This window comes from Pavona decussata, unplaced genomic scaffold (assembly GCF_977016875.1).
Source record: "Pavona decussata unplaced genomic scaffold, jaPavDecu1.1 SCAFFOLD_16, whole genome shotgun sequence".
NCBI lineage: Eukaryota > Metazoa > Cnidaria > Anthozoa > Scleractinia > Agariciidae > Pavona > Pavona decussata.
In genome coordinates, this window is record NW_028145439.1 from 668,708 (window position 1) to 693,714 (window position 25,007).

The 25,007-nt window shown below is 40.7% G+C and overlaps 1 protein-coding gene across 3 annotated transcripts in view; it reads left to right on the forward strand.

The window, feature by feature from the left end:
- LOC146487175 (E3 ubiquitin-protein ligase HECTD1-like) overlaps nucleotides 1–25,007 on the forward strand; it is a 36,588-nt gene that overhangs the window by 8,891 nt on the left and 2,690 nt on the right. The window contains exons 10-37 of one of the 3 annotated variants that reach the window (XM_085086347.1): nucleotides 417–614; nucleotides 1,173–1,398; nucleotides 1,900–2,378; nucleotides 3,524–3,670; nucleotides 4,054–4,181; nucleotides 4,651–4,762; nucleotides 5,739–5,873; nucleotides 6,301–6,584; nucleotides 7,499–7,579; nucleotides 8,458–8,556; nucleotides 9,438–9,601; nucleotides 10,425–10,691; nucleotides 12,123–12,651; nucleotides 13,619–13,832; nucleotides 14,801–14,957; nucleotides 15,257–15,345; nucleotides 16,405–16,532; nucleotides 17,256–17,331; nucleotides 18,158–18,340; nucleotides 18,963–19,188; nucleotides 19,854–19,936; nucleotides 20,132–20,259; nucleotides 20,987–21,125; nucleotides 21,510–21,569; nucleotides 21,812–21,949; nucleotides 22,511–23,232; nucleotides 24,092–24,170; nucleotides 24,781–24,874. In XM_085086347.1, coding sequence (XP_084942473.1) covers nucleotides 417–614; nucleotides 1,173–1,398; nucleotides 1,900–2,378; nucleotides 3,524–3,670; nucleotides 4,054–4,181; nucleotides 4,651–4,762; nucleotides 5,739–5,873; nucleotides 6,301–6,584; nucleotides 7,499–7,579; nucleotides 8,458–8,556; nucleotides 9,438–9,601; nucleotides 10,425–10,691; nucleotides 12,123–12,651; nucleotides 13,619–13,832; nucleotides 14,801–14,957; nucleotides 15,257–15,345; nucleotides 16,405–16,532; nucleotides 17,256–17,331; nucleotides 18,158–18,340; nucleotides 18,963–19,188; nucleotides 19,854–19,936; nucleotides 20,132–20,259; nucleotides 20,987–21,125; nucleotides 21,510–21,569; nucleotides 21,812–21,949; nucleotides 22,511–23,232; nucleotides 24,092–24,170; nucleotides 24,781–24,874 — 5,365 coding nt within the window. The remainder of the gene's footprint in view (nucleotides 1–416; nucleotides 615–1,172; nucleotides 1,399–1,899; nucleotides 2,379–3,523; nucleotides 3,671–4,053; nucleotides 4,182–4,650; nucleotides 4,763–5,738; nucleotides 5,874–6,300; nucleotides 6,585–7,498; nucleotides 7,580–8,457; nucleotides 8,557–9,437; nucleotides 9,602–10,424; nucleotides 10,692–12,122; nucleotides 12,652–13,618; nucleotides 13,833–14,800; nucleotides 14,958–15,256; nucleotides 15,346–16,404; nucleotides 16,533–17,255; nucleotides 17,332–18,157; nucleotides 18,341–18,962; nucleotides 19,189–19,853; nucleotides 19,937–20,131; nucleotides 20,260–20,986; nucleotides 21,126–21,509; nucleotides 21,570–21,811; nucleotides 21,950–22,510; nucleotides 23,233–24,091; nucleotides 24,171–24,780; nucleotides 24,875–25,007) is intronic. The other 2 variants (XM_085086353.1, XM_085086361.1) reach the window with 2 other exon arrangements.

Consider the following 25,007-nt stretch of genomic DNA (forward strand, 5'->3'; position numbering starts at 1 on the left):
TATGTGGATAGGGGTGTTAGTCTATCACAAGGTTACCCCCAGTTTTATAATGCCTGTACCCATTTTATACATCTGGGTGAAGGGGTGAAGAGAGAAGGTGGCTATGTTACATGTATTTCAGTCTTCACGACACCAAGGGGTGAAACGGGAAGTTACTTCAGAAGCATACTATGTACCAACTACAATAATTTCATTCCAGTCTCTCAATCTGTTAACCCTTTAACCCTTAATATCAAAGAACAAATTCTCCTACTGTATACTTTCTGTATAAACGTACTGGGGAGAAGTTATTAAAATAATCAAGAAAATTCACCATGGGTGATCATATCCTTAATTCTCATGACCTCAGGGGTTGTAAGCATTGATGTTACAAGGAGAAATTTGATACTGATCACCGTTACTGTTTCCTTATACAGGATGATGATGATGGCCATTTAACCAGTCTGCAGATAATAGAAGATTTGTTGGAGAAATGCCAGGAGACGTACATCAGCCACTTAGCCCGACTTGGTGTGATCAGCCATGTGGCAGAACTGGCTGGGCCACTCCAAGAAGCCGAACCTGTAGAAGAAGAACAAGAAGACAAAGGAAAAGAGGAGGAAACTGAGAAAAAGGTACATCATCAAATCAGTGTAAAGGACCCCTATTGTTGGCTAATTTCGAAGGTTGGATAATGGTTAAATGGTTAATGTGTCAGATTTAAATCTGTGCCTTTCAGTCCAGGATGACAATAATAATTAAAATTTATATTCCATTTCATACCAGTGTGCAAAACAAACTATAATAATGCAATCTCAGACCAAAACAGTAGAAGTTCATATATCCCATCTTGTATTTTGTTTTAAAGCCAGTAAGTCGTTCTTTTTACAGCCTATTTTTGGGCATTGCACTGGTTCCAAGTGCCAACCCTCTCAATTTCTACAAAGGTTTTAAATAAAATCTTTATTAGTTGTTGTTAATTTTATATAATTTCCTTTGATTGAAAATCATAACTAGAAATTGTCTATTTCAGACTAAACACTTCACCCTTTGAGGTTCAATGTACACACCTAACTGATCTAAAATCAATATTCAAATAACGGGGATAAAATCCTTCTGCAGACAGACCCAGGATGTAGTATCCCTGTTAGTTACATCAAGATGTAACATGTTTCCCTGTGTAATTTTTTAAGGATGAAGATACATTACAAGAAGATGCTACTGATGTGGAACAAGGCAAACCTTACCACTGGCATGACTGGTGCATTGTGCGCAGCCGTGACTGTCTTTATCTGTGGAATGAATCTTGTGCTTTGGAACTTTCTAACGGTAGCAATGGTTGGTTTAGGTTCATTTTGGATGGCAAATTGGCCACTATGTACTCTAGCGGCAGCCCTGAAGGGGGATCAGACTCTTCTGGTAAGGGTTCCAGCCACCAACTTACTTGACTCAGACAATTGATTGTTTTTGCATACATATCTGGAACTTATATTTTTTGTATTAATTTGTTTAATAATTTGAATTACCAAACAGAATCAGGTGGGTGTACACGCTATGTTTTGTCACCACTGAGATTAACTTGTTGTTTCCAACAAAAAACATAGCTTTTGCTATAGTGTCCAGGGCTATTACTTGGAATTTTCTTTCCCAATTACACGTACAGTAGAACAGTTAATTCCCTGCTGAAAGTGGGTGTCTCTTTTGCCTTTAGACAAAAAGAAAAATAAGAAACTATCGATCCACATATAACACACAAAATCTGCAGTGCATACTCAGACTGAGCAAGTTTGGAGCAGCGTTGTGTGATTTGACTTCCTAGAAGAGTGTTATTGAAAGATATCTTGGTAGATCCCTAAAAAAAATTAAAAATAACGTGAAGTTTAGTGCATGTTTTCAAGACTGAATTTTTTTTCTTTTCAGAGAGCAGAGGAGAATTCCTTGAAAAGCTCCAGCGAGCACGCGGCCAGGTGAAGCTTGGTACCCCAAGCCAGCCACTCCTGTCAACCCCAGGCTCCACTCGTCTCACAGTAGGCAACTGGTCTCTCACATGCACCAAGGATAAAGAAGTGTCTGTGCACAATGCGGACGGACAGCAAGCTACCATCCTCCGTGAAGACCTTGCAGGATTTGTCTTTGAATCAAACCGAGGGACAAAGCACACTTTTAGTGCTGAAACATCCCTAGGGCCTGAGTTTGCAGCTGGTTGGATGGGAAAGAGAGGAAAGCGCTTTGTATCAAAAGTGGAAGCTCAGAAGTTGAAGATCAGAAACTTGGCTGCCGAGATTCAGGAGAAGTATCTTCTGGCTGCTCAGGCTGCCCCACGGGAAGTTGTTGCTAGGTTACAGGAGATTGTAACGCAACTGCATTCAGCTTGTTTATCTCAGGAGAATCTTACCAAGGTTTGTTTACTAATGATATTCAATAGTTGAATTATAATGGAGTGGTTCCTAGATGTAAATAAGGGGTGGGGTGGGGGGTGGGTGCTCTCCTTTGAATTTTTTGGTGGGGTGTACAGCTCAGTTCTCCAAACCTTTACCCTCCATTTCAGCCAAAACATGTAATTTTTTTGTACTCTTTTTCAGACTTGGCCTCTTAAATTTCTACATATTTTCAGACCTGGTATCCAGAATCCATACCCATTTTCAGACGTTCAGAACAAAACAGCTCAAAACCACACCCTTTGGCACCTCACATACATGCACCTAGACAACTAAGGGGAGTACCCCCTCCTGCCCCCCATCCAGTTGTAAATGACCGTCATAAGATCAAAACCAAACTACAAAGCAGCATGCAATGAACCAAACAAATAATAATAATAATAATAATAATAATAATAATAATAATAATAAGTGTTTTCATCGCGATGAACAGAACTTTTAGTATTTAGATTGAGGATTTTATGGATGATAAATAGTTTTAGAATTTAATTACTAGGATTTTTATGATTAGAAGTTCGGAGTTTAATTGTATGGACTTTGGTCGTTACATTGATTGGCTACGGCTGGCCGCCCAATCATTGTTTAGGTAATCTGGGCATCCAGAAGTTTTTACTGCCATTTTATAATAATAATAATAATAATAATAATAATAATAATAATAATAATAATAATAATAATAACTATGATAATAATTGCCATAAAGCACAGGAAAATAGGTGCAAGCAAGCCAAGATTGATTTTGGTCTTAATAATTCCAATTTGTTGAGAAAGTGACTTTAGTTCAATGCTAACCAAAGATGAAGCATAGTATTTGAGCAAAAAGCAAAGTAAGTGCAAAATACTTTGAATACTTGATTGAAAACTGCTCTAAAAAAGACGACAAAGGCAGAGTGAGGCAAAAGGGAACATACAGATTTATTGCTCCAACCAATGTTTCCGTTTCTTGATCAAATTTTTGTGTTGATAAAGATTTTAGGGAAAAAGTCGTTACTAGCTGGTAACAGAAGTGTGACTGATTGGTGTAGTTCACCTATTGTCTTTTAATGTAGAATTCTGATCGGTGGTAAGAATAAAATGAGTAATAATGTTTATGTTTCTCTTGACAGGGTGCAGATAGTAAAGAATCATGGAAGGAAGAAATGTTCAGTGCCTTGAAAGGCTTACTGCAGGTCCTACAAGACGATGCCACAGTGTCATCCTATGAACTGCAATCGACTGGTCTTGTGCCGGCACTTTTGCATTGCCTTCATCAGGTGAGGTCCATAACCTAATTTTAATTTCTTGATCACATGATTGATCGATTCACACTTCAATATTGTTCTTGTCAGGATTTTGCAAGTCAGAGACATATGTACAGTCATGTAGTGCTGTGTAGTCAGCGGTCCCTAACTATCACATCTTGTACACTTTCTGTTACAAGTCAAATCTTGACAAAAAGTCATGAAGCTTACCACCAGGCTCCAGTTGTTCAAAGAGCTGCTTAGTCGCTATCCAGCGGATAAAATGTACTCCAACCAATGCATTTCATCTGCTGGGTAGCGATGTATCCAGTGGATGGGGTCTGGTGTTTCAATGTGAGTTGATGGTAATCAAGAGTGAAATTTTTAACACTTATGTTACTTGCTTCTACTGGCAGACTGGTAAAGCAGCGTCGGACCCTGACAATGAAAATGCCAGCAATCGTGCTGCAGAATGCATTGCTGAAAGAATTGAGGTATTCAAGTCAGCATTTGGTGAAACTGAGGAGCAATTAAACCAGGAAAAGTATGTTGGGCTTACCTGTTGATAAAATAATGTAATTTCGTCTTCAAATAATTATGGTTCCTTGAAAAAAAAAGTCATGATCATAGTAAATTATCAATTGCTTTTAAACTTTAGACAAACTTTACACTACTTTACTCAGATATACTACTTTATACATATAACTAGTTTGCAAAAAGGTGGAATTTCACCAGTGATGATCAAACAACGCTTACATGTAGTTTGCTTGCTTGTGATAGGAAAATTAAAAACCTAGCCTTGATTGAGAAGCATCCATCCGTCCTCAAGAAAATTATTACTATGTACAGTGTAGCAATGAAAATATTTTAATAATTGTTCTTGTGATAGCAAACCATTATTTTAGAGCAAAATGCCCCAAAGTTGTCAGACAAAAATGAAATTTGAACCTTTCTGCTCAAATGTTCTATCACGGATAAGTTATAAATAATAATTATTATTTTGCTTGCTGCAGAAGTGGTGAAGTTACCCCTGCATCTATCCTTGTCAAGAAACTTGTGGCTGTTTTAGAGTCAACAGAGAAGTTGCCTCTTCTCACTTATGAGTGCCCCGGCTCTGGCCTTCAGGTGTGTTAAAAAACTGTGAATCATATTTTGCAATATGCTTGGTAGAAGCAGTCTTTGTGTCAGTGACAAAAGAGGGAGCTTATGCAAAAGGATGGGAAAATGTCCTTGTGTGACTTAGACTGCAAAACAGTCGTTTCTTCTCTTACAAAGACGCGAAGCGCTGTAAGTGTGGATTTGCGCGCACGCGAACTGAGGCGTCTCTCCCCAGTCTCACTCTCCGTTTTCACACTCGGTCCAGACCTTTCGATCGAAGACCGCTCGTACTCCTACGACAAACCAACGCAAAAAATACGACTGTTTTGCAGTCTATGTGTGACTTAGGCTTGTCTTTCTCTGCCTTGCTGTTGCATAAATCCACTAATGATGAAAGTCATGGATGTGATGCAAATTTAAATGTATGTCCCTACTCAAGTAATTACCCCTTAACATCAAAGAACCACTGGACGCCTGATCAATGCCAACTTTTCTTTGTTGGTAACTTAGTTAGATTGGATTTAATAGGGCACGGTCACAGCAATTTCGCTGTATTTTGGTCAATACTTCTCAAATTTTTGACAAAGAACTTTTTTTTCTAACATGAAGTTGCTATTAGAGCACCAGGAAGAAAATATTAGGGGATTTCTCCAAGAAAGAACAAGCTATAATCAAGTTTTAGCAACTTCTCTATGATACACAGGAAGAACTTGAAAAAATTGGCAATTTTTTTCAAGTTGCATTCCATTTCCATCCAAGCCATCGGCAGCCAAACACAATTAAATAGTACTAGTTTCTGTGCACTAGTAGGGTTATTGTGAACAAAATTGAACCATTATTTTGACGATTCCAGATATTCAAATATGTGTTTTGGCTATTCAGAGTGACACAAAAAATAGGTGACACCGCCCCTTTAACTGCATCCAAAATAACCACAGAACTTTGGTTTGATAGTGGTCGGGAAAACTGGTCTGACTAGTCTTTGCGCGTTTTCATTTATCAGGTCCTGGCACGGCGACTGAGGTTCCAGCTGGAGAGAGCTCCAGGCGAGACTTCCTTGATTGACAGAACTGGGAGAACATTGAAAATGGAGCCACTGGCTACTGTGGGAGATTTAGAAAGATATCTTTTGAAAATGGTAAATTTGGGTTTTATTATATTCATTTAAAAAGTTTGCAACAAGACTCGTTTTAGATCCAGGGAATTTTGCAACTGATTTGCTAACACTTGGGTATAATATGGGCAATCAGGGCAATTGATATGGTGGGAAATTTTAAGGTCTTCATGGAAATTCAAACCTATTAATTAAAACAGTTCACAGATTTTTTTGTCAAGTAAATGTTAATGACCAAACTTAACATGTGAGTTCAACAATGGAACAGATTGGATCGTTTTGAGATCGCGGTTATTCTTGAAATTCTTCCTGCTGCTGATCAGGAGTTTTTCCCGGACATTCTCTGGATCGTTTTTGCTTCCCGATTACAGAGGAATATGAGAGGAACCTTAAATTATGAAAGAGCAGCAAGCAAGTGTTAGTACGTGTTTAATTTTCCTGTTTTTCTCAGGTTGCCAAGCAGTGGTACGACTACGAGAGAGCCAGCTACAACTTTGTGCGTCTTCTCCGAGGAGGCAACAAGATCACCTTCACGCACATGCAGGACTTTGACGAGAACGGAATCATCTACTGGCTCGGCACAAACGGCAAGTCCATCCCTGATTGGATCAACCCTGGCTCTGTTGGCATTGTGGCCATTAGCACTTCAGAGGGCAGAGGGCTGCCTTACGGGAAGGTGGAGGACATCCTCAGTAGAGACTCTGCTGCACTTAACTGCCACACTAATGACGACAAGTAGGTGGAGATCTATAGGTTCACTTCATTATTAGAGAGATTCAGAATTGCGTTTATGGCAAACGGCAAACGCAAGATTCACATTGGTGTTTTCTTGAAAAAATTAGTACATAGATGGGAATAGTGCAAAATAATTCTGGCCTTTGATGCCAACAGAAAACAACTGAGATATACTGGGAAACTGGAAACAGCAAGCGGCAAATGTAGGATAAACATGGTCATGTGGTCATTTCTTACGTTTGTCGTAAATGTACTACTAAATCTCTCTGTTCTTTGCTAGGGCCTTCAGGTATTTCCCAATAAATGTTTTATTGGGGTGTAGACTTTCAGGTTGAAGATATTGCGTGATGCTCTACCAAAAACAGAAAACTATTTACTCCCTCTCCAAGGTGTATAAATCGACAAGGGTGGATTGAGTAGCCTTGGACTTTAGGGCAAATTTCTAGATCGTTGGCTGGTGCATCTAGCAGCCCTCCAAAACCAGTGTGTCATCTCTGAATTTGCTTTTGCAGTTCCTTTCCAGTCTACATGTAATTTAAGGTTTGAGTAAAACCATCTGGGAAATGGGGACCATGTGCTGCACACGCTTGATGACCCTCTGTAGGTACAGTTGTATGATGCGTAGTTGGGGGGTGGGGGGGGGGGAGTGAATCCTCTCTTTTTTTTCACTCCTCACCCCCCTCTCCCCTCCCACCCCAACTACTTCAACTGCGCAGGCTAGCTTGCATCCCGGCCTAGAGGAGTGTAAAGCTGTTAGACTCTTCATAATGCAGAAGCCATAGCTATGCACCAGCCCTGAGCCGTATCTCTCTCTCCATTGTTTTGATTTACACTGTAGTGACTGTACCTGTGTTAGCTGTAAGAGCTTGATCATATGCTGATTCTTAAGCGTTTTTAAACTGTTTTCTTCTCAGGAATGCATGGTTTGCCATTGACCTTGGTGTGTGGTTCATTCCAACTTGTTACACATTAAGACATGCTCGTGGCTATGGAAGGTAGGATTTCTTAATTTCGTTATTACTATTATTATTAAGGATTAGTATTTTTCGTATTACACAAACATGAAGTATTTTTATGTAGAAAAACTCTAGAAATTAAAGGGACTATTTCACCCTAGACGTATGTTCGCGCTGATGAGAAGCACCTTTAAATTGTTGGCCTAACTTTCTCAAATACCGTCGGAGAGTTCAGGAAGCTGTTTTCATCTGTTTGAATCGCTTTTCATCTTCAGAAACTAAGTCAAGCTGATTTTTTTTATTCGCAACGCTCTTTAGTAATTACAGAAGCTGTTGAAAGCTTTTGCAATGGCGGAAAAGCAAAAGTCCCGCGACGGGTAATATGCAAGTTAGTCTCAACCGGACTCTACTGCTCATGTGCGTCAGCTGACATAGGCCCTTAAGGACGGTGCCTACTAATACCAAAGTATTTTTGCGCAGTTTATGACTATGCGGGAAAAGCAGATCTTAGCAAGGGCTACTGGAATCCAAAAAGAAAATTGGGGGTAACCATGTATTTTTCAGAGATAACTAAGCAATAATATCTCGAAAAAGCGCCAAAATATAAAGCAATGTATGGGATTTTTTCCTAACTTGAAGCTTAATTATCTCTGAAAAATGCATGGTTACCCCCAATTTTCTTTTGAGATACCAAAAACATTTGCTAAGTTCTGTTTTCTCCGTTTAGTTTTAAACCGCGCAAAAATATTCCTGTATTAGTTGGCACCACCCTTAGGAAACCTGAGTATCTCGAGATGCGCCGAACGTATGCGCAGGAAGAATAGTAGGCACCGTCCTTAAACAATAGTATGCTAACATCAGCTTTTCTTCCACAAGTTCCGATGTTTATGGTGTCTTTGTGTTCTGTTTGTCTGTAGGTCAGCTCTTCGTAACTGGCTTTTCCAAGTAAGCAAGGATGGAAAGAACTGGACAACTCTGTACACTCACACAGATGACAACTCCCTTAATGAACCTGGGTATGAGATTTCTATACAGTTGTCTTAGAATCCATAGTAGCCTGATCACAACAAGTAAAAGACTTTAATGAAAATACTGTCTGAGATGTGATGGTGAATTTGATAGCACTACAGACTTTTGATGTTTTTTTTTCTTTTGTTGGAGGCTGCAAGGAGGTTGAACTCTACATTAGGGAGGTTTGCATGTAGAATCGTGTTTACGGCAAATGGCAAACGTGAGATTCACGTTTTGTGTTCTTGAAAAAATAAATGAGCACATAGATGAGAATAGTGCAAAATAACTCTGATCTTTGATGCTAACACAAATCTACTCCATCACGTGGGCATTTCTGCCATTTGCCAGAAACATAATTGCAAATCTCTCTATTGTGTTGTTGGGCACTCTATGATGGACCAGCATCCCATCTAAGAAGAGTATTCATACTCCTAGTTACTTCATGTTGTACATGTTCTGTGACTGAAGAGCCACAGTATTGGCAAGAAAGAAGTTTCCAGTTTTATTGTATCTTGAAATTTGAAGGCTGGGACGTTTCGAGTTTTATGTAAACTTGATTGCGAACAGTCTCTTCAGTTGCTCAAAATTCGCGGGTAGGAACGCCAAAAAACTGAGCGAGCACGATGTTTGAGGTGCGAGCCGCGCGTGCGCGAGTAGCGTGGGTACCTGCGCAACTCGCGGCTCCCAGCTTTGCCTCTCGCGTGCGCGACTCGCCCCTCAAATAGCGTGCTCGCTCAGTTTTTTGCGTTCTTCCCTACTGATTTTCGAGGAAAAGAGAGACTTCTCACAGCCTCTATATGTAAAGCAGAACCACAATGTATTTTGCACATTTGCATTTATAAAATTTAAAAGAGGGACTAATTTGTTAAACTTTGTCAATCGGTAGCTCCACAGCCTCATGGCCTCTAGAACCTCCCTCCGATCCAGAGGGCTGGCGGCATGTGCGACTGCAGCAAGCTGGCAAAAATGCAAGCGGTCAAACTCACTACCTGTCACTATCAGGATTTGAAGTGTATGGAACAGTGGTAGGAGCTGTTGAAGAAGCTTTAGGTGAGTTCTTGAGTTTGGTCTTTTCACACTGACCTGTCTCCTCATAACAGTCAGTCCTAAAATTATCCACCAGCCCGATGCCCAGGCCAAGCTACACAATGTTCCGCGATTTGCATCGGGGTAGCGTATTTTGCCACTTGCTATCCCTATCGGTTTTTCATGGAACTAGAATTTGCTAAGGCAAAACGTTCTCTTTCTGAGCGTGGGTACGGTCTCCATGAATTCAGCTCCGGGAAATTTCACCTACATTTGACATTTAAAACGTGTTAAAATAATCGCGGCGACGTTTGGAAAAACGCGAATTCAGTTTGATAGTGATGTTTTCGCTTTCATCGTCGTCGTCGTTGTTGCTAAGGCTCCCTGTTCTGGTGTCCGGTGGTGACTTGCCATTACAGATGCAATAGCGTCAGAATGTGCGTAAAAATAGGTAGTTGGAATTCAGCTGCCATCCATGGCGAACAACTGTCTGTGCTCAAGTTCCCTATTATTCTTTTATTATTCTTGAAGTTTTCTTTTACTAAAGTAACAAAGATGTTAATATATGAAACATGTATACGCACTGCGGATAAAAGATACGCAGAAGAAAAGATTATCGCAGTTATCTACCCAACCAAAATAGTTCAGGCTTAAATGGGATTTGAACCAATGGCTGAGCTATCAAGCCAACTGGGAGCTAGTCATGTTCCGAGTTCATAATAGCCTATGAAGAGTAAATGAATATGAATGTATATATGAAACATGTAAACACAATGCGGATGAAAGATATATAAGGAAAGATTCTCGCAGTTAAAGATGTTAATGTTCATGATCTCTTACTCTCCAGGCCCAGAGCAGTCACCCTCCAAAATTGTCACCGCTGCTGACAAACTAGCCAAGTCATTGAAACCCTGCTGGTCCCTGTGTCCTGGCAAGGCTGCCAGGGAAGTGGAAGCTGCCTTACGCCGCCAGCGCCGCTTGATCCGCTCTCAGATGCTGAAGCACCTGAGTGTGGGGAGCAAGGTTGTGCGTGGGATGGACTGGAAGTGGAAAGATCAAGATGGCAGTCCCCCTGGTGAGGGCCTCGTCACCGGCGAGTTACAGAATGGTAACGGTGATGATGAGCAGTATTGTTTTTTGTTATTTCATAATAATTACGTTCAACTTAATTATTAACTAATAATAGAGAGATTTAGAATCGCGTTTACGGCAAACGTGAATTTCACGTTTTAAGTTTTCTTGAAAAGAATGAGCACATAGATGAGAATAGTGCAGAAAAATTATGGTTTTTGATTCCAACGGAAAATCTACTGAACTTACTGAGAAACTGAAAACAGTGAGCGGCAAATGTAGGATAAACATAGTCACGCGGCCATTTCTGCCGTTTGCCTTTTGCCATGAACGTAATTCTTAATCTCTCTAATAATTAATTTGGTTGATAGATTGATTAATAATAATTATAATGATTAATAATTAGGGTGTGATAATGGGTATTTTTTTGAGTAGTGAATGGCAGCTCTCCTTTATCATGACAATTTTAAATTTTGATGTAGACCAGGTAACAAAAATCCATTGACAATACTGGAAAGAGCACCTTAAGATCAGTAAATTGAATCGGCCCATGCTTAATTAACATACTTATGTTTTCTGATGGAAAATGTAAACACTGTCAACTCTTTCAAGTGGTGGTGTGCAAGACTTATGCACATTTCACGTTTGCGGCAGTGGATCACATCTGAAAGTGCTGGGAAGTAGCTTAGCTTATAGCACGAGGTCATATTAACTCCAAATATGTGATTGTGGCTGCGTGCATTACCTGCCTACGTTTTTACCGTGTGAAACGTGATCTGCTAAGTACCAATTAACTGTGATGACCGTTAATAATTAAGGACCGTACCTACTTTTGCTACTGCGCCTGTGTTCTGTGTATCTCGGGGTGGTATGAGAAACTCTGATTTCTTAACCCTTTAACCCCTGATATCAAAGAACAAATTCTCCTATCTTGTCTCTATACTTTTCTTATAAACGTGCTGGGGAGAAGTTATAAGAATATCAAGAAAATTCAGCTTGGGTGATCATGTCCTTAATTCTCATGACCTCAGAGGTTGAATAAGCATTGATGTTACAAGGAGAAACTTGAGACCGATCAATGTTAGGGGTTAAAGGGTTAAGAAAGGTGCCTTCTAATTCAAAGGTTTTTGCCCTGTTTTTTATTATACAGGAAAAGAAGATTTTAGCCACGGTTGTTGAAATCCAACGCATTTTTCAGAGATAATTGAGCTTCTATTTGGAAAAAAAAATCCCATACATTGCTATGCATTTTAAGGCTTTTTAGAAATATTGTTGCTTACTTACATGTATCTCTGGAAAATGCGTGGTTACCCCGAATTTTCTTTTTGGATTCCAACAGGCAGAGGTCACGGGTTCAAATTCCATGGAAGACTTGAATTGTTCAGGCTTTTATTTACAATCGCAAAAAATTTGATTAGTACTTTTGTTTATCGTTTCTTCGTTTCATGACAACAAAATTGCTTCCTTATCTTAGGTTGGGTCGAAGTGGCTTGGAAAAATGGTACCTCCAACTCATATCGCATGGGGGCAGATGGCAAGTTTGATTTGAGAGTAGTCGAGAGCCGTCCCACCTCAGAATCGTCAGGAGAAGCTTCATCCTTAGCCGCGGGGCAGGAGGGACACGCTGAAGAGGAGCTCACGGCAGAGGAAACTGGAACGTTATCACCTGTGGAACCACAACAGGAGAGTTCCTCCATGTCCCAAGTTGAAGATATCTCCAGTGAGGTCTTAGTAGAAGCAGCCAGAGTAGAGGATATACCTGACGAGGGTATCTTTACCTCGGATGATGTCATTGACACGCCTGGAACTGAAACGTCTGTGATAGTATTGCAGTCATCAGGAGATGCAGTAGCGACTGCAATGGATGTCGAGGAGACGAGAGAGAGTGTGGGTGAAATTACCGAGGTCACGGAAGAAGAAGGAATCAGTTGTGAGCCTGCGACAGAAGCGGCTGGCAACAACTCTGCTGCCGTCAACATATCTGTCGGTGAAACTGCTAGAAGGTAAACTTGTTTGCACGATAGAGTTTGCGCGTGTAACGATAAAACTTAAGGTCAACACACATGAGGGGACTAGCCCTTGGGACAATTCCGTTGTAGTGTTTACACACGCGTACTGGTTGATAACTTGCCCCTCTGACAGTTCACGTGTAGGGACAAGCATAGCCTGTCACCAGGCCCCAGTTGTTCAAAGGCCGGATAACTTTATCCAGTGGATAAGTCACTATCTGACAGTTTCAATCTGTGCAAAGATTTCAGTATTTCCTCATGCACCACCGAATATGCACACTCTAACCACTGCTTAGTTGGGGAGTGTATGAAAACCTTAGACAACATTTAACGTGAAGTATATTTTAGACGCTGAAAAATGCCTTATCCAGCGGATAAAGTTATCCGGCCTTTGAACAACTGAGGCCAGGCTCACAAGTGGGGTAAACCAAATCAAATTAAACCCATTGAGGAGTACTTTTCTGTGGTGCTGTATTTCATGCTGTACAAGATGGTTCTAAATTTTAGGTCTGTGTGAAGGTCTAAGTTGTGACGATGGTGATGTTTAAAGGGTACTTTTAAGGAGATTCTGCTGTATTTGGAAAAAACTTCTCAAATATTTAACAAAGAACATTCTCTCTAACATGAAATTGCTCTTAGCGCAAATAAAAAAATACTGAAATACTAAGTGATTTCTACAAAATAACACAGAAAGAACTTGAAAAACTTGGCCAATTTTTTCAAGTCGCAATCCTTTTCCATCCTAGCCATCTGCATCCACAGATAATCGAAACTACTTTCTTTGCACTAGAAGGGTAATTGTTAACAGAACTGAACATTTATTTTAACGTTTTCATCCATACAAATATGTTTTGTGGCCATTCAATGTGACACTAAAATAGTTGACATTCCCCTTCAAGTCTCTGTATCAAGTTTTAACTTGCGATGATGGAAATGTTTAAACTGCACCATATGTTTACAGGTTACTTAGCTCGGCTGTCAATGCAGCGAATAGCCCAGCCAGTAGTCTGTCCCGTGCATCTGATCTGGACATGTACGTAGCCATGAGAGGCTCTGGGCTGCTGACAGGACTGGAGGATGATTATGACCTGCCAGAACCTGATGATGATGATGATGACGACGATGATGACGATGATGATGACGAGAATGATGAAGAAAACGAGGATGACTATGAAGTGAGAAACTTTTTTTTGTTCACCACACACCGCACTGCATTTGATCCTGTATACACTCGATTGCAAAAACGTTGACACCTAAAAAGCATAAACCGTGAACGATGAGACCCAACGGATTTGTGCGTAGTGTTTAAACAATAACCTCATTTCCATAATCAATAATTTACCATTCTCATTCTTTACAACAAAAAAATACAGCGCTGACTTAATTCTTCCGAATAATTTTCTACCAAATATTGCTGAAGTTCATTGACTGATTTGAACTTAGGCAAATCGCGAATTGTATATCACTCAAATTGGCCTTTGTTGGCCAACTTGGACGGTTTAAGGAAAGCTCGGACAGTTTCCATCATTCACCACGTGCAACTAATCAACTGTCGCACGAGAATAGAATATTATGCAAATAGATTTAGTACACTTATACTCATAAAGCCATTGGTCTCATCGTTCACGGTTTATGCTTTTTAGGTGTCAACGTTTTTGCAATCGAGTGTAACAACAACAACAACCTTTATTATTTTTCCTCATTATTAATTAGAAAGACTGTTATAATTACATTCTTGTACCGTAAAATTTTGTTTAATTTATTTTGAGTAATTTCGAGGTAGCGATTGAGGATGGAGGCCAAGTTAACCATTCGATTTTCTAGTTGGCCTCCATATTACGTAATGTTTAGAAATTATTGACAGGTGAGGGACCAAAAATGAAGAGATTTAAAATAAAAAGAACTAAGGGAATAAGTTACAATAACTAATAAAAGAAGATTATGATATTTTGTTGTTACAAGTGTACGGTAAAGGTCCGCTAAAAGTATTTTTAAAAACTGTTCAGACAAGTTTCTCGTAAGGTTATCGGTACAGAAGCTTACAAAGGAACAGCGTAACGCCGTGTATAATCAAGACAGTCTCATTTCTTATTCCGTGACTAGCCCTCGTGACTGATTATCTCTTTCGTGTCTGTTTTATCAGGTTGAAGAGGAGCCTGAGTCACGTGGTGGACGTCGCCGCACGTGGGATGATGAGCACGTGATCAAGAGGCAGTTCTCAGCTCTGGTACCAGCTTTTGATCCGAGACCAGGAAGAACCAACATCGCACAAACACAAGATATCATGATTCCTGCTCCAGGTAAGGGCTTGCTATTATTTTTTGCATAATTTTTCCTTTCTTCACTGACTATTCAAGTTCCAACTTGGGAATAGCAGAATACACAAGAGTGTCTTGGCTTAAAACTTCCCAGTTTTGCCTTTTGTGACTTTAATATCCAAAATATAGCAGTTCCGCCTTTTTCGAGCAGGACTTTGAATATTCAGATTGTAGCTTTGCATTGGCGCATAAACTTTGCCCAAGCATGTCAAAAGATGCGAACAAAATTTTATTTACAGACTGTGCCCGCTACATTTTAATTTTCCTTGTGTTCTCAACAGGGTCACCTGAGAGCTCCTCTTCAGAGATTTCTACAGCGTCACTGGAACCGCGCCTGGTGTTGACACTTAAAGGCCCTGCATCACTGATGGTAAATGTTTGATTGTGTTGTTTTGCCTTTGGTATAGCTTTTTTTCATTGTTAGTGCAGGGCCTGGTCATGAAACTAATGTGAAACCACGTAAACTTGAACGGTGAGAACAGAAGGAGCCAAAATATCTGGTGGAAGCACCACAAACATGTGGGGTCAGTTATTAAAAGACAGTTTAGACGGTGTTTAACAAAACCACGCTCTTAGCCATTTTCAATTTTGCCAACAATCATATCTGAACATTGTCTACTGTTAATGGTAACAAGAAGGCTTGCATCCCAGACTAGAAAACCATTTATCTACTTAAAATAAACCACTTATAAACAGATTTGGAGGCCCATTGATTGTCTTAAGCCTCGGCCTAAGTTAGACTCTGTTTAAATAACTGCCCTGTGGTCTTTTCCTTTCCGTTCACATTACTTTGGTTGAATAACTTACGGGGAACGTTTCTGTTTGTCATTTGGCGCAACGTAGTCTAGAACATATAAAGTCAACCCTGACAACAGATTGTTGACGGACTGGATAAGGCCAAGGATTACAGGCAACACTTTCGTACAACATCTCGGGCAGCAAATGTTGCGTTTGTTTGTTGCACGTGTGGCGCCTACTTGTTACACGTCCCCTTTAGAATGAATGAACCATTATTTAAAGCCAGCCGCACACTTGAGGAAAGAGCTGAGCAAACTGCAAGGCAATCATCTCAGCTGTTTCCTCAAGTGTGCGGTTGAGTTTTCGTGAGAATTTCGCCTCGCGAGGCGAAATCTCAAATATCAAACACGACAGATATTTTCCTCACGGCCTCGCGAGGCGAAAAACTCACAAAAACGCAACTGCACACATGACGAAACAGCTGAGCTAATCGCCTCGCGAGGCAGTTTGCTCAGCTCTTTCCTCGAGTGTGCGGCAGGCTTAAGTGTCATACAAGTGCAAATTCCAGCGCAGAAGCAGCGCTAATCGGGGACACTAGTGCGTATGATTAGAAAGCTTCTCGTGATTGTATTCGTCAGAATATATTCGTTGCATCAGATAGCTGATGTAACTGTTTTGTTTTCTTCTCCAGCTGCCCGAGGTAGAGGTCAGTCTGGATGACCCCAAGGCCACCATATTCTCATTCGTACAAAAAGTTGCACTGGCTGCTGGGATATCTAAAAGTGAGAGAGTGCGAAGAGTCTGGGAACCAACTTACACGTACGTTTGATCTAAGATTTATTTCTGGAAAGATAAAAAGGCTTTGAGTTTTAGCTGGGAATGTCATTCATATATCTTTTTTAGTGATTTTTCCCCTTAGTATACAATTTTACTTTCAAGAGAATCTGAAATGCTTTAGATTACGAGCATTTGCTTATTTTGTCTTGCAATAGTAAGGCGAGTTGACCTCGCGAACGCGCGCGAAATTGCTTCCCACGAGGACACGTCGCGTCCCCTCGCGGGAGGCAATTTTCGCGCGCGTGTTTTGCTCGCTTTGCTATCTCTAGGGAAAATAAGGGACTGCTTGTACATACTCTAAAATGCTTTTATAAGCTCAAGACCGAAAAATCATCAAAAGCGGTTATACCTTGGCTTAGAGGAGCAGAAAGGACATAACATTGAGAATAAAAACCTCAAATGTTTTGGTGCTGTTGGGTAACAACGATTCAATTGTATGTTGAATGCCACATGTAAGGCTGATATAAAGGTTGGATTTAACTTGATCCTTTCACGTCGTTTCTCTCCGGAGAAAACTAAAAATACTTTTTCATGTCAATGCATGTACCCATACAGTGCTGCGTGCCTTAGTTAAGTTTTTATTAGTCTTTCGTTTTCGTTTTCATTTTTTTGTATCTTCTTGAGACATAACTGCTGGGAAAAGATTGTAGGGTTCGTACCACCCTTCTAGACTTTGTGCTTACCTTAGATTGTTCTCTTATGTAGGGTCACTTACCGAGAAATTCATGATGCTGAGCAGGTGGAAAGTCCACCGGAGACCAAAGAAGAAACAGAGACAATGGTAATGGCAGCTCCGTGCTAATGGGAAAAGCGCACATTTTGATCAGCGGAAAAACAAAAACATACGTCAAGTTTAATTTATGCAAAATTATTTTGGAACACGATTGTCAACGGTTGATGCTAGTGGTTGATTATTGAATCTTTCATAGCGCAGTGTGTATCGGTGTGATCGCTTGTAGTTTAAGTGGGCTGGCACCTTAGCCCTGGCAATTATTCCGTTTAATGGTCAAAACTTTGCTAGATTTATATTTATATACCTTGTTCAAATATGATTTGTTTCAAGATCATCATTGCCACACAATTTGGTGAATTTTCAAGATATTACTCTTCTTTTTTTTTTTTTTTTTTTGAGATAAAAGATATCCATTTCATACAGTGCCTTTTGCCGGCTAGTTGTCGCAGTCATAGTTCTATTTTTAAGAAATTTTCCCATTATGTTTCGGCCGCCATTGATAAAAAAAAGTGTCCTTTAGATTTCAAAGTGTTTCTAAAATAGAAGACACTTTTCATTAATTCGCATGCCTTGGTGCGCTCGAACAACTTCTTTCATGAGAATAATGTATTACTCAGCGAGTGATACAGGCACACTCGGAAAAAGGAAATCCGAGTGCTTCTATCAGGAGTCGAACCTAAGAACTTCCGATAACTAGTTCGGATGCTCTACCACTGAGTTGCAGGAGACTCGTGGGAGCTAAGGCCGTCAAGCTAGGTTCATGGGACAAACATCCTGCATACTGTTAGGAATGGAATGAATTTCTATGTTCATGGGACAAACATCCTGCATACGGCAAGAATTTATTGAATTTCTTTCGTCTTTTTCTTGTCAGGTTCACTGGACGATATCGTATGTAGAGCGTTATCTAGGCACAGATGAGCTGCCCAAGTCAGAAGTGATCTCTTTCCTTCAGAGGCATGCGGATGCTGCGTTCCTTAGAAAGTGGAAGTTAACAGGAATCCCCAAAAGTATACGAAAGAACAGAAACTGCTCACAGCTTATTGCCGCCTACAAGGTACACCTCAGGGTACCCACCAGCACGCTTTTGCACAGGAAACCCATCCAATCAAAGAAGAAAAAATACGTTTTATGTTTTCACTGTCTTAATCTTGTTTAGTTTGATTTTGCTAAAATTAAAACGAAGTTCCTTCTGTCGTGAACGAAATGCTCCTAAAACACCAACAGGAAAATATCAAGTGATTTTATCAAATGCAGAACAAACCATTCTAGAGTTTAAAGAAAGATGACAGCATAGCATCATTATTGTTTTGCTTTCTCGTCACTTCTTCACATTTATGTAAAATCTGGCAGGTAACAGTCATTTTATATATGGCATATAAAAATAACACAGAAAACGCGCTAGACATGGGCTGCTAATTACGGCAGAACGGCTTTAAAAAAAACTGAGCGAATACAAGCGTTGTTGACGAACACGAAAATAGTCTCTCTCTCGCGTTGAAACGGGGGAACGGCGGACGGCAAGCGTAAAAATGGCGCGAAAATTATGATCACGTGCTTATTTTACCATTTGCGTATGTGTGCGTTTGCTGTCAATGTGATGCTTGTAAACTAGCCTCTTTTCTTTTGGAGCCGTGTAGCACAGCTTTGTAATATTCTGATTAATGCTTTTCCAACAGGAATTTTGCAATACTCTGGATTCCTCCCCACCCACCTCTCCCCTGCTTGAGAAGCCTGAGGTTAAACAGGAAGTGAAGCAAGAAACAGTAAAGAAGGAGAAGAGTGTGACCGAGTCGACTGCACCTTCTGTGGCTACCGACATATCTGCTATTGAAGATATCTTGCAGCTCCTTAAGGTCCTGTACGGCATATCCACCAACTCGGCTTACGACTTTGGAGAGGGAGGTAAGGAGTCATTTTGGTGCCTAAACCAAGACTGTTACCACGACGTTAACGCTCGAAAGTTTTCATAAAGGTGCTGTTCAGTACACGAGGCAAGTTTTTTTGCAGCAACAGAGTGCTGTTAGCGAGGCAAGTTGCGAACGAAATTGCGCGTGAAACACCCCCTCTAATTAATTGTAACTTGTGTTGCGGTGAAAACTGTCGATGCACCGCGAGTTGCAGTTTGAAACGCAATGCTGGCGAGAGCATCGCGTCGCAAATTGCAGGAAAAATGCTTCGTGTTACAGCGTGGTAACTTGGAATTGTTTTGCTAAAGGGAGTATCCTCAATATCTGAAAGAACAGGGTTGTTTGTTTCGGCAAACCTACCAGCTCGGTCTACAATTTTGAGGAACGTGGTTGATTTGAATACCTGAAAGACTATTTTCAGATCGTCATGTTATTTAATGCCGTGACTGATCCTATAAATCAACACCATCAACTAACAAAAACCTTTCAACTGAACCCCCCCCCCTCCCCTCCAAGGTTGAGTTTTGTTCAGGTTGTCAAAATATCAGTTTCAAATTACAAGACTTGAGTAGGCTTCACACTCCACTGAACTCATTGTTTCCGTTACGATATTGTCGCGTTAAAACATGTTTCCTTTTTGTTTCCTGTTTTTTTTTTAAGGTAATGAGAAGTATGGTTTCATCGTGGATAATGAAGATTTTACAAGTAAAAAATTGACAACCAAACTAGTACAACAAATACAGGTAGGTCACAGCTTAGGTCCTGTTTGGTCAAATAATGTGTAACTATCACATAGATACAATCCCTTTCCAGAGAATAAAATTAAACCAACGAACAAATCGACGGCAGTTTTCTGTGGTCTTTACTCTTATAGAACCCTCTTTTTTTACCTTAAATGCTCGTTTCTGATCCCTTGTTATCGTGTTCTTATCTTACAGGATCCTTTAGTATTATCGAGTAATGCACTGCCAACATGGAGCGAAGTTTTGACCAGCATGTATCCATTCTTGTTTCCGTTTGAGACCAGGCAGCTTTACTTCTCTTGCACAGCCTTTGGCAGCTCACGGTAAGCACACCAATAGGACTTCTGACGCCTGTATTTATTTGTTGGTATTATTTAAAATTTTTGAGAACACCCAAGAAAAGGCGAATCGTTATTGTTTGAAGCAACTTTCTCAATCGGAGGTAAAAAAAAAAAAGCCTAGTTGTGTCTTTCTCGCACGCTTTTTCCCGTGCGTTGCTCTGGTTACATATATTTGTTTTTAGTTCTGATTGCTCACTGCGTTGTTTGATCCTGTTGTGATTGGACCGAAGGACTGCTTTGTTTGGTTTTGTTGTTGTTTCTTCTTTTTTTTTTTTTTTTTTTCGGCACAGAGCGGTTTTCAATCGAGTAGCGAAAGTAGTCTCACTTTTGGTTTGGTTTGGCCTTGCGACGCCCTGTGATTGGTTAGTAAAGCTCGCGCCACTTTCTCAACCAATGAGAAGCAAACCAAAACCATTGTAACTTTGTTGCAAGCGTTTTCCCGCGCTTGGCGCCGGTTACATTTATTCCCTTTGATTCTGATTGGTTCATTGCGTTGTTCACGTGTTGTGATTGGCCGCGGTAGTAAGCATGGTTTTGGTTTTATGACACGCATTTCAAAACCACTTTAAAATAAAAAGCAAGGAATGAAAACCTTGGCTGAGTTTTAACATTCATCTACTTTCAAGCAACGTAGTTCTGCGTTTACCTTATATCATTGCGCCATTCCTATGTCCTTGCAACCTCTAAACTAAGTTTTTTTTCTCCGTAGAGCGATCGTGTGGCTTCAAAACAAGCGTGATGTAGCGCTAGAGAGGAGTCGCCCCCCAAGCCACCGGCGGGAAGATCAACACGAGTTCAGGGTGGGGAGGCTAAAACACGAGAGAGTCAAGGTACCGCGCGGAGATGAGGTAAGTGTCTTTTTTTTCTTTAACTTATTGGCATGGTTTGGCGCATATGTTTGTGTCGAAATTCTATTAACCGTTGGCGTTATTTGTATTTTATTTGATATCGTTCCGACTATTCCAGCAAATGCGTTTATAACAGGAACGAGCTTAGCCACCTCTACTCCCCCCCCCCCCCCCTCCCTTCAAAACTACTGAGTATGGAGCTAAAAAGGATAAGGGTGTGGGATATTGGGGGTGGGGTGGAGTGGGGGTTCCAGCAGGTTCTTTGAGATATTGGATGTAATTCGCCCCACTCCACCATGTGCAGATCCATCTCTATCCTCCTTCCGCCCCCTCCCAAAAAAAACTAAATTTATTTCTACAAATTGTGGCGTTCTTATTTTGCAGCTGCTGGATTGGGCAATGAACGTATTGAAATTCCACGCCGAGCGGAAGTCTGTGTTAGAGGTATGTTGCTGATTTACCAAAGAGAATATTCTGTTTTCTTTTTACTCTTGCAATATTTTAGTCTTGACTGAAAGACGTCTTTTCCTAAGGAAAATTAAATGTTAGAAACTACAGATTTTCAAGACTTTTTCAAGACTTCGCTCCGGTATTCATAGCCATATTCTCTCCTCCTTTGTTTTGTCACGCAAAGCTCTCTGTGACGACCAATTGTGCCCAGAAAATAACGCACTCCATTTCTTTAGGTCGAGTTTGAAGACGAGGAGGGCACTGGGCTGGGTCCATCGCTGGAGTTTTACGCTCTTGTGGCGGCCGAGCTTCAGCGCAAGAGCCTGGGCATGTGGATTTGTGATGACGTCATCGTGGATGAGACTGCCAGAGAGGTTTGTAAAACTAACTTGTTCCCGGATCAAGGCTTCAAACTTAACTTTTTAGTCTGCTATTGCTTTCCAAATGCAAAACAGTATTTTCAGAAAGAGAATTTTTTTGAAATGGCACTTCCACTGCAAATTTTGTTTGCTGTTGTTAGCAATCACATTAGAGCGATAAAGGTTTTTTTGTATTGAAATGAGGATATTATTTATAGGATGTTCTAAACATTTTGTAAAACAAGTGGATTCGGTTTGGCTGTGGGTCTGTACGTGGTACCGGTAAGAACATCAGTCACACCTACGAGCCGCATTCTTTGTTCTTACCACGCTTTGACGTCATCTGTGCGTTATCCGCAAAGTACAGACGTACGGCCAAATGGAATCTATTTGTTAAATGGCAAACCTCAATCCTAAATCAACCTACCCATAGAACTTGCACAGTGATAAAAGTTCTACAAGTACAACTCTCTTTTTAAAGAGATTAACAAATTAAAAGTAAATGCGAATTGAGGATGTGTAAATATCGTAAGTAGCAGATATGAAACTAAGTTGGAATTTCTTTTGACCTTACAGGTCGATATTGGTCACGGTATTCGCCCAAGGGGCTATTACGTGCAGCGCGCAGGTGGCCTCTTCCCCGCGCCCCTACCTCAGGATGCGCCTGACACGGAGAGGGTCGCAAAGCTCTTCTACATCCTGGGTATTTTCCTGGCTAAGAGTTTACAGGACAGTCGATTAGTGGATATCCCTCTGTCGCTATCATTTCTAAAGCTGTTGTGCTGGAGAGGATTGCCTGCTACCGCAAACAGCTCTATGAGTCACAGTCGCAGTTCGACTATATCAGTAATCGACGACGCGTCGTGCTTGCTCGAGGATTTTGTTGAGTCCTCGGACACGATGAACGAACTCGATCAACCTCAGCTGAGCCTGGAGGACAACGAAAACGCGATTAATAAATTGGACTGGGAATCTAGCAAAGAGAGAGAACTTATAGAAGAAGAGGAAGAACTCTCTAAGGAAGAAAATTCGGAACTGAGTAAAACGAAGGAGAGCGTCGAGGAACTTCCTTCAACTCCGTCACCGCCATGCTGGTTTGCGGGCATCTTGGATGATAGCGATATGGACATGGTGGATCCACATAGGGCTGCGTTTTTAAAACAACTCCAAGATTTGGTCGCTAGGAAAAATGACATTGTTAATGACGATTCGCTATCAGCAAACGAGAAGAAGGCCAGAATATCGGAGCTCAAACTAAAAACAACTCATGGGGTTGAATGTAGCGTCGATGATCTAGGGTAAAGTAACATTTCCAGTTTTGTTACAAGTTTCACAGCGTGACGCTGAAAACTGCGTTAATAGAGAGATATAAAAGAGGTTAAGACTGACGTTTACGGCAAACGGAAAACGGCAAAAATCAAACTTTTGCCCGTAGTCTTTGAGCCGTTTGTACACTAAAGTGAGAATATTTGATTTGTTGTGAATATATTTATTTTCTTCTTTTTTGTTGGATTTATTTAAGGATTTGAGGAAGAGAAAACAAAATCCGAGACAGGTTTTTCCGTTTGCCGTTAACGCTATAGAATAACGTGAGACTCGAGTTTATGTTTTCTTGAAAAAGTTGATAGATGAGAATAGTGCAAAACTAATATTGACCTTTGATGCTAACGCAAAACTATTCAATTTTACTGAGAAACTGAAGACAGCGAGCGGTAAATAAAGGGTAAACATGGTCACGTGGGCATTTCTGCCGTTTGCTGTAAACGTAGTTCTAAGCCTCTTTGGTAATTTCTGATTTGCTTACGGTCGTCAAATCGATTCTCTGTTGAGAGTAGCCTCAAAGGAAACAAACACGAAGGGACTGTGTCATGGGATTTTGCTAGTTCTTTGTCTTCCTGACGATCAAAATCCTCATGTGTCACCAAAAGGAAGATTTCTAGTGAGTTCTTGAAGGAAGAACAAACCTTTGTTGAAATAAGTTTCAGTCGGTTTTCAGTAGTTTTTCATGAAGTAACGGAAGAATTTGAAAGCGTTGGCCCAACTTTTTTCACGTTGCAATCCTATTCCATCCTGTCCGTCCGCAGCTAAATACATTTATAAATTAACTTTCAAAGTGTTAGCCAAAGTACTAATGGATATATTTTGTGTGATTTTCAGGTTAACTTTCCAATTCTCGCCGTCTTCGAAGGTGTATGGCTTCAGCGAGGTGGATCTCACTCCCAGTGGCGGAGACAAGGTACACTTACCGCACCTTACAAGAATTCAGTGTCTCTCGCTTTTGGAAAAACATTTACCCTTTAAGTCCCCATAACAACCTTCATTTTCTCCTTACTACTTTGCAAAAATTCCTTATGAAACTATTTGGACTGAGAGAAGTCCCTTATTTTTCTCCGGAATAGCAAAGCGAGCGAAACGCATGAACGTGCGCGAATTTCTCCCTCGAGAAGACGCAGCCTGCGGAGGTAGAAAAGAATTGTCGTGTGCACTCGCGTGTTTCGTTCCTTTAGTCTAAATCTTCGCGCGCGTTCGCGTGTTTCCTTCCTTTAGTCTAAATCTTCGCGCGCGTTCGCGTGTTTCCTTCCTTTAGTCTATATCTTCGCACGCGTTCGCGTGTTTCGTTCCTATAGTCTAAATTTTCGCGCGCGTTCGCGTGTTTCGTTCCTTTAGTCTAAATCTTCGCGCGCGTTCGAGTGTTTCGTTCTCCTTACTAATCCCTAATATGAGGTATTAGTCCGCGTGGGGTTTGTTTTGTGCATATGTAGAGAGGGTAGGAACGCGTTGATTAAATCACCCATATGTGTGACCTGTTCTATTCTTATCCTTATTTTTTTAACGCTTGTTTGTAGATGCTGACAATAGAAAACGCTGAGGATTACATCACGCTAGTCAAGGAGTTCTGTTTGTACACTGGTGTTCAACGACAGTTAGATGCGTTCCAAGGTATTAATAGTTCACTGCACTTAATCTTCGTTCTGACTGTGCGTTAATTACTAGTTTCTGAAAACATGCACCAAATTCAGTTTAGCGGGACCTCTTTTTCTTTAGTGCTTTTTTCCAACAAGGGTTAGAATAT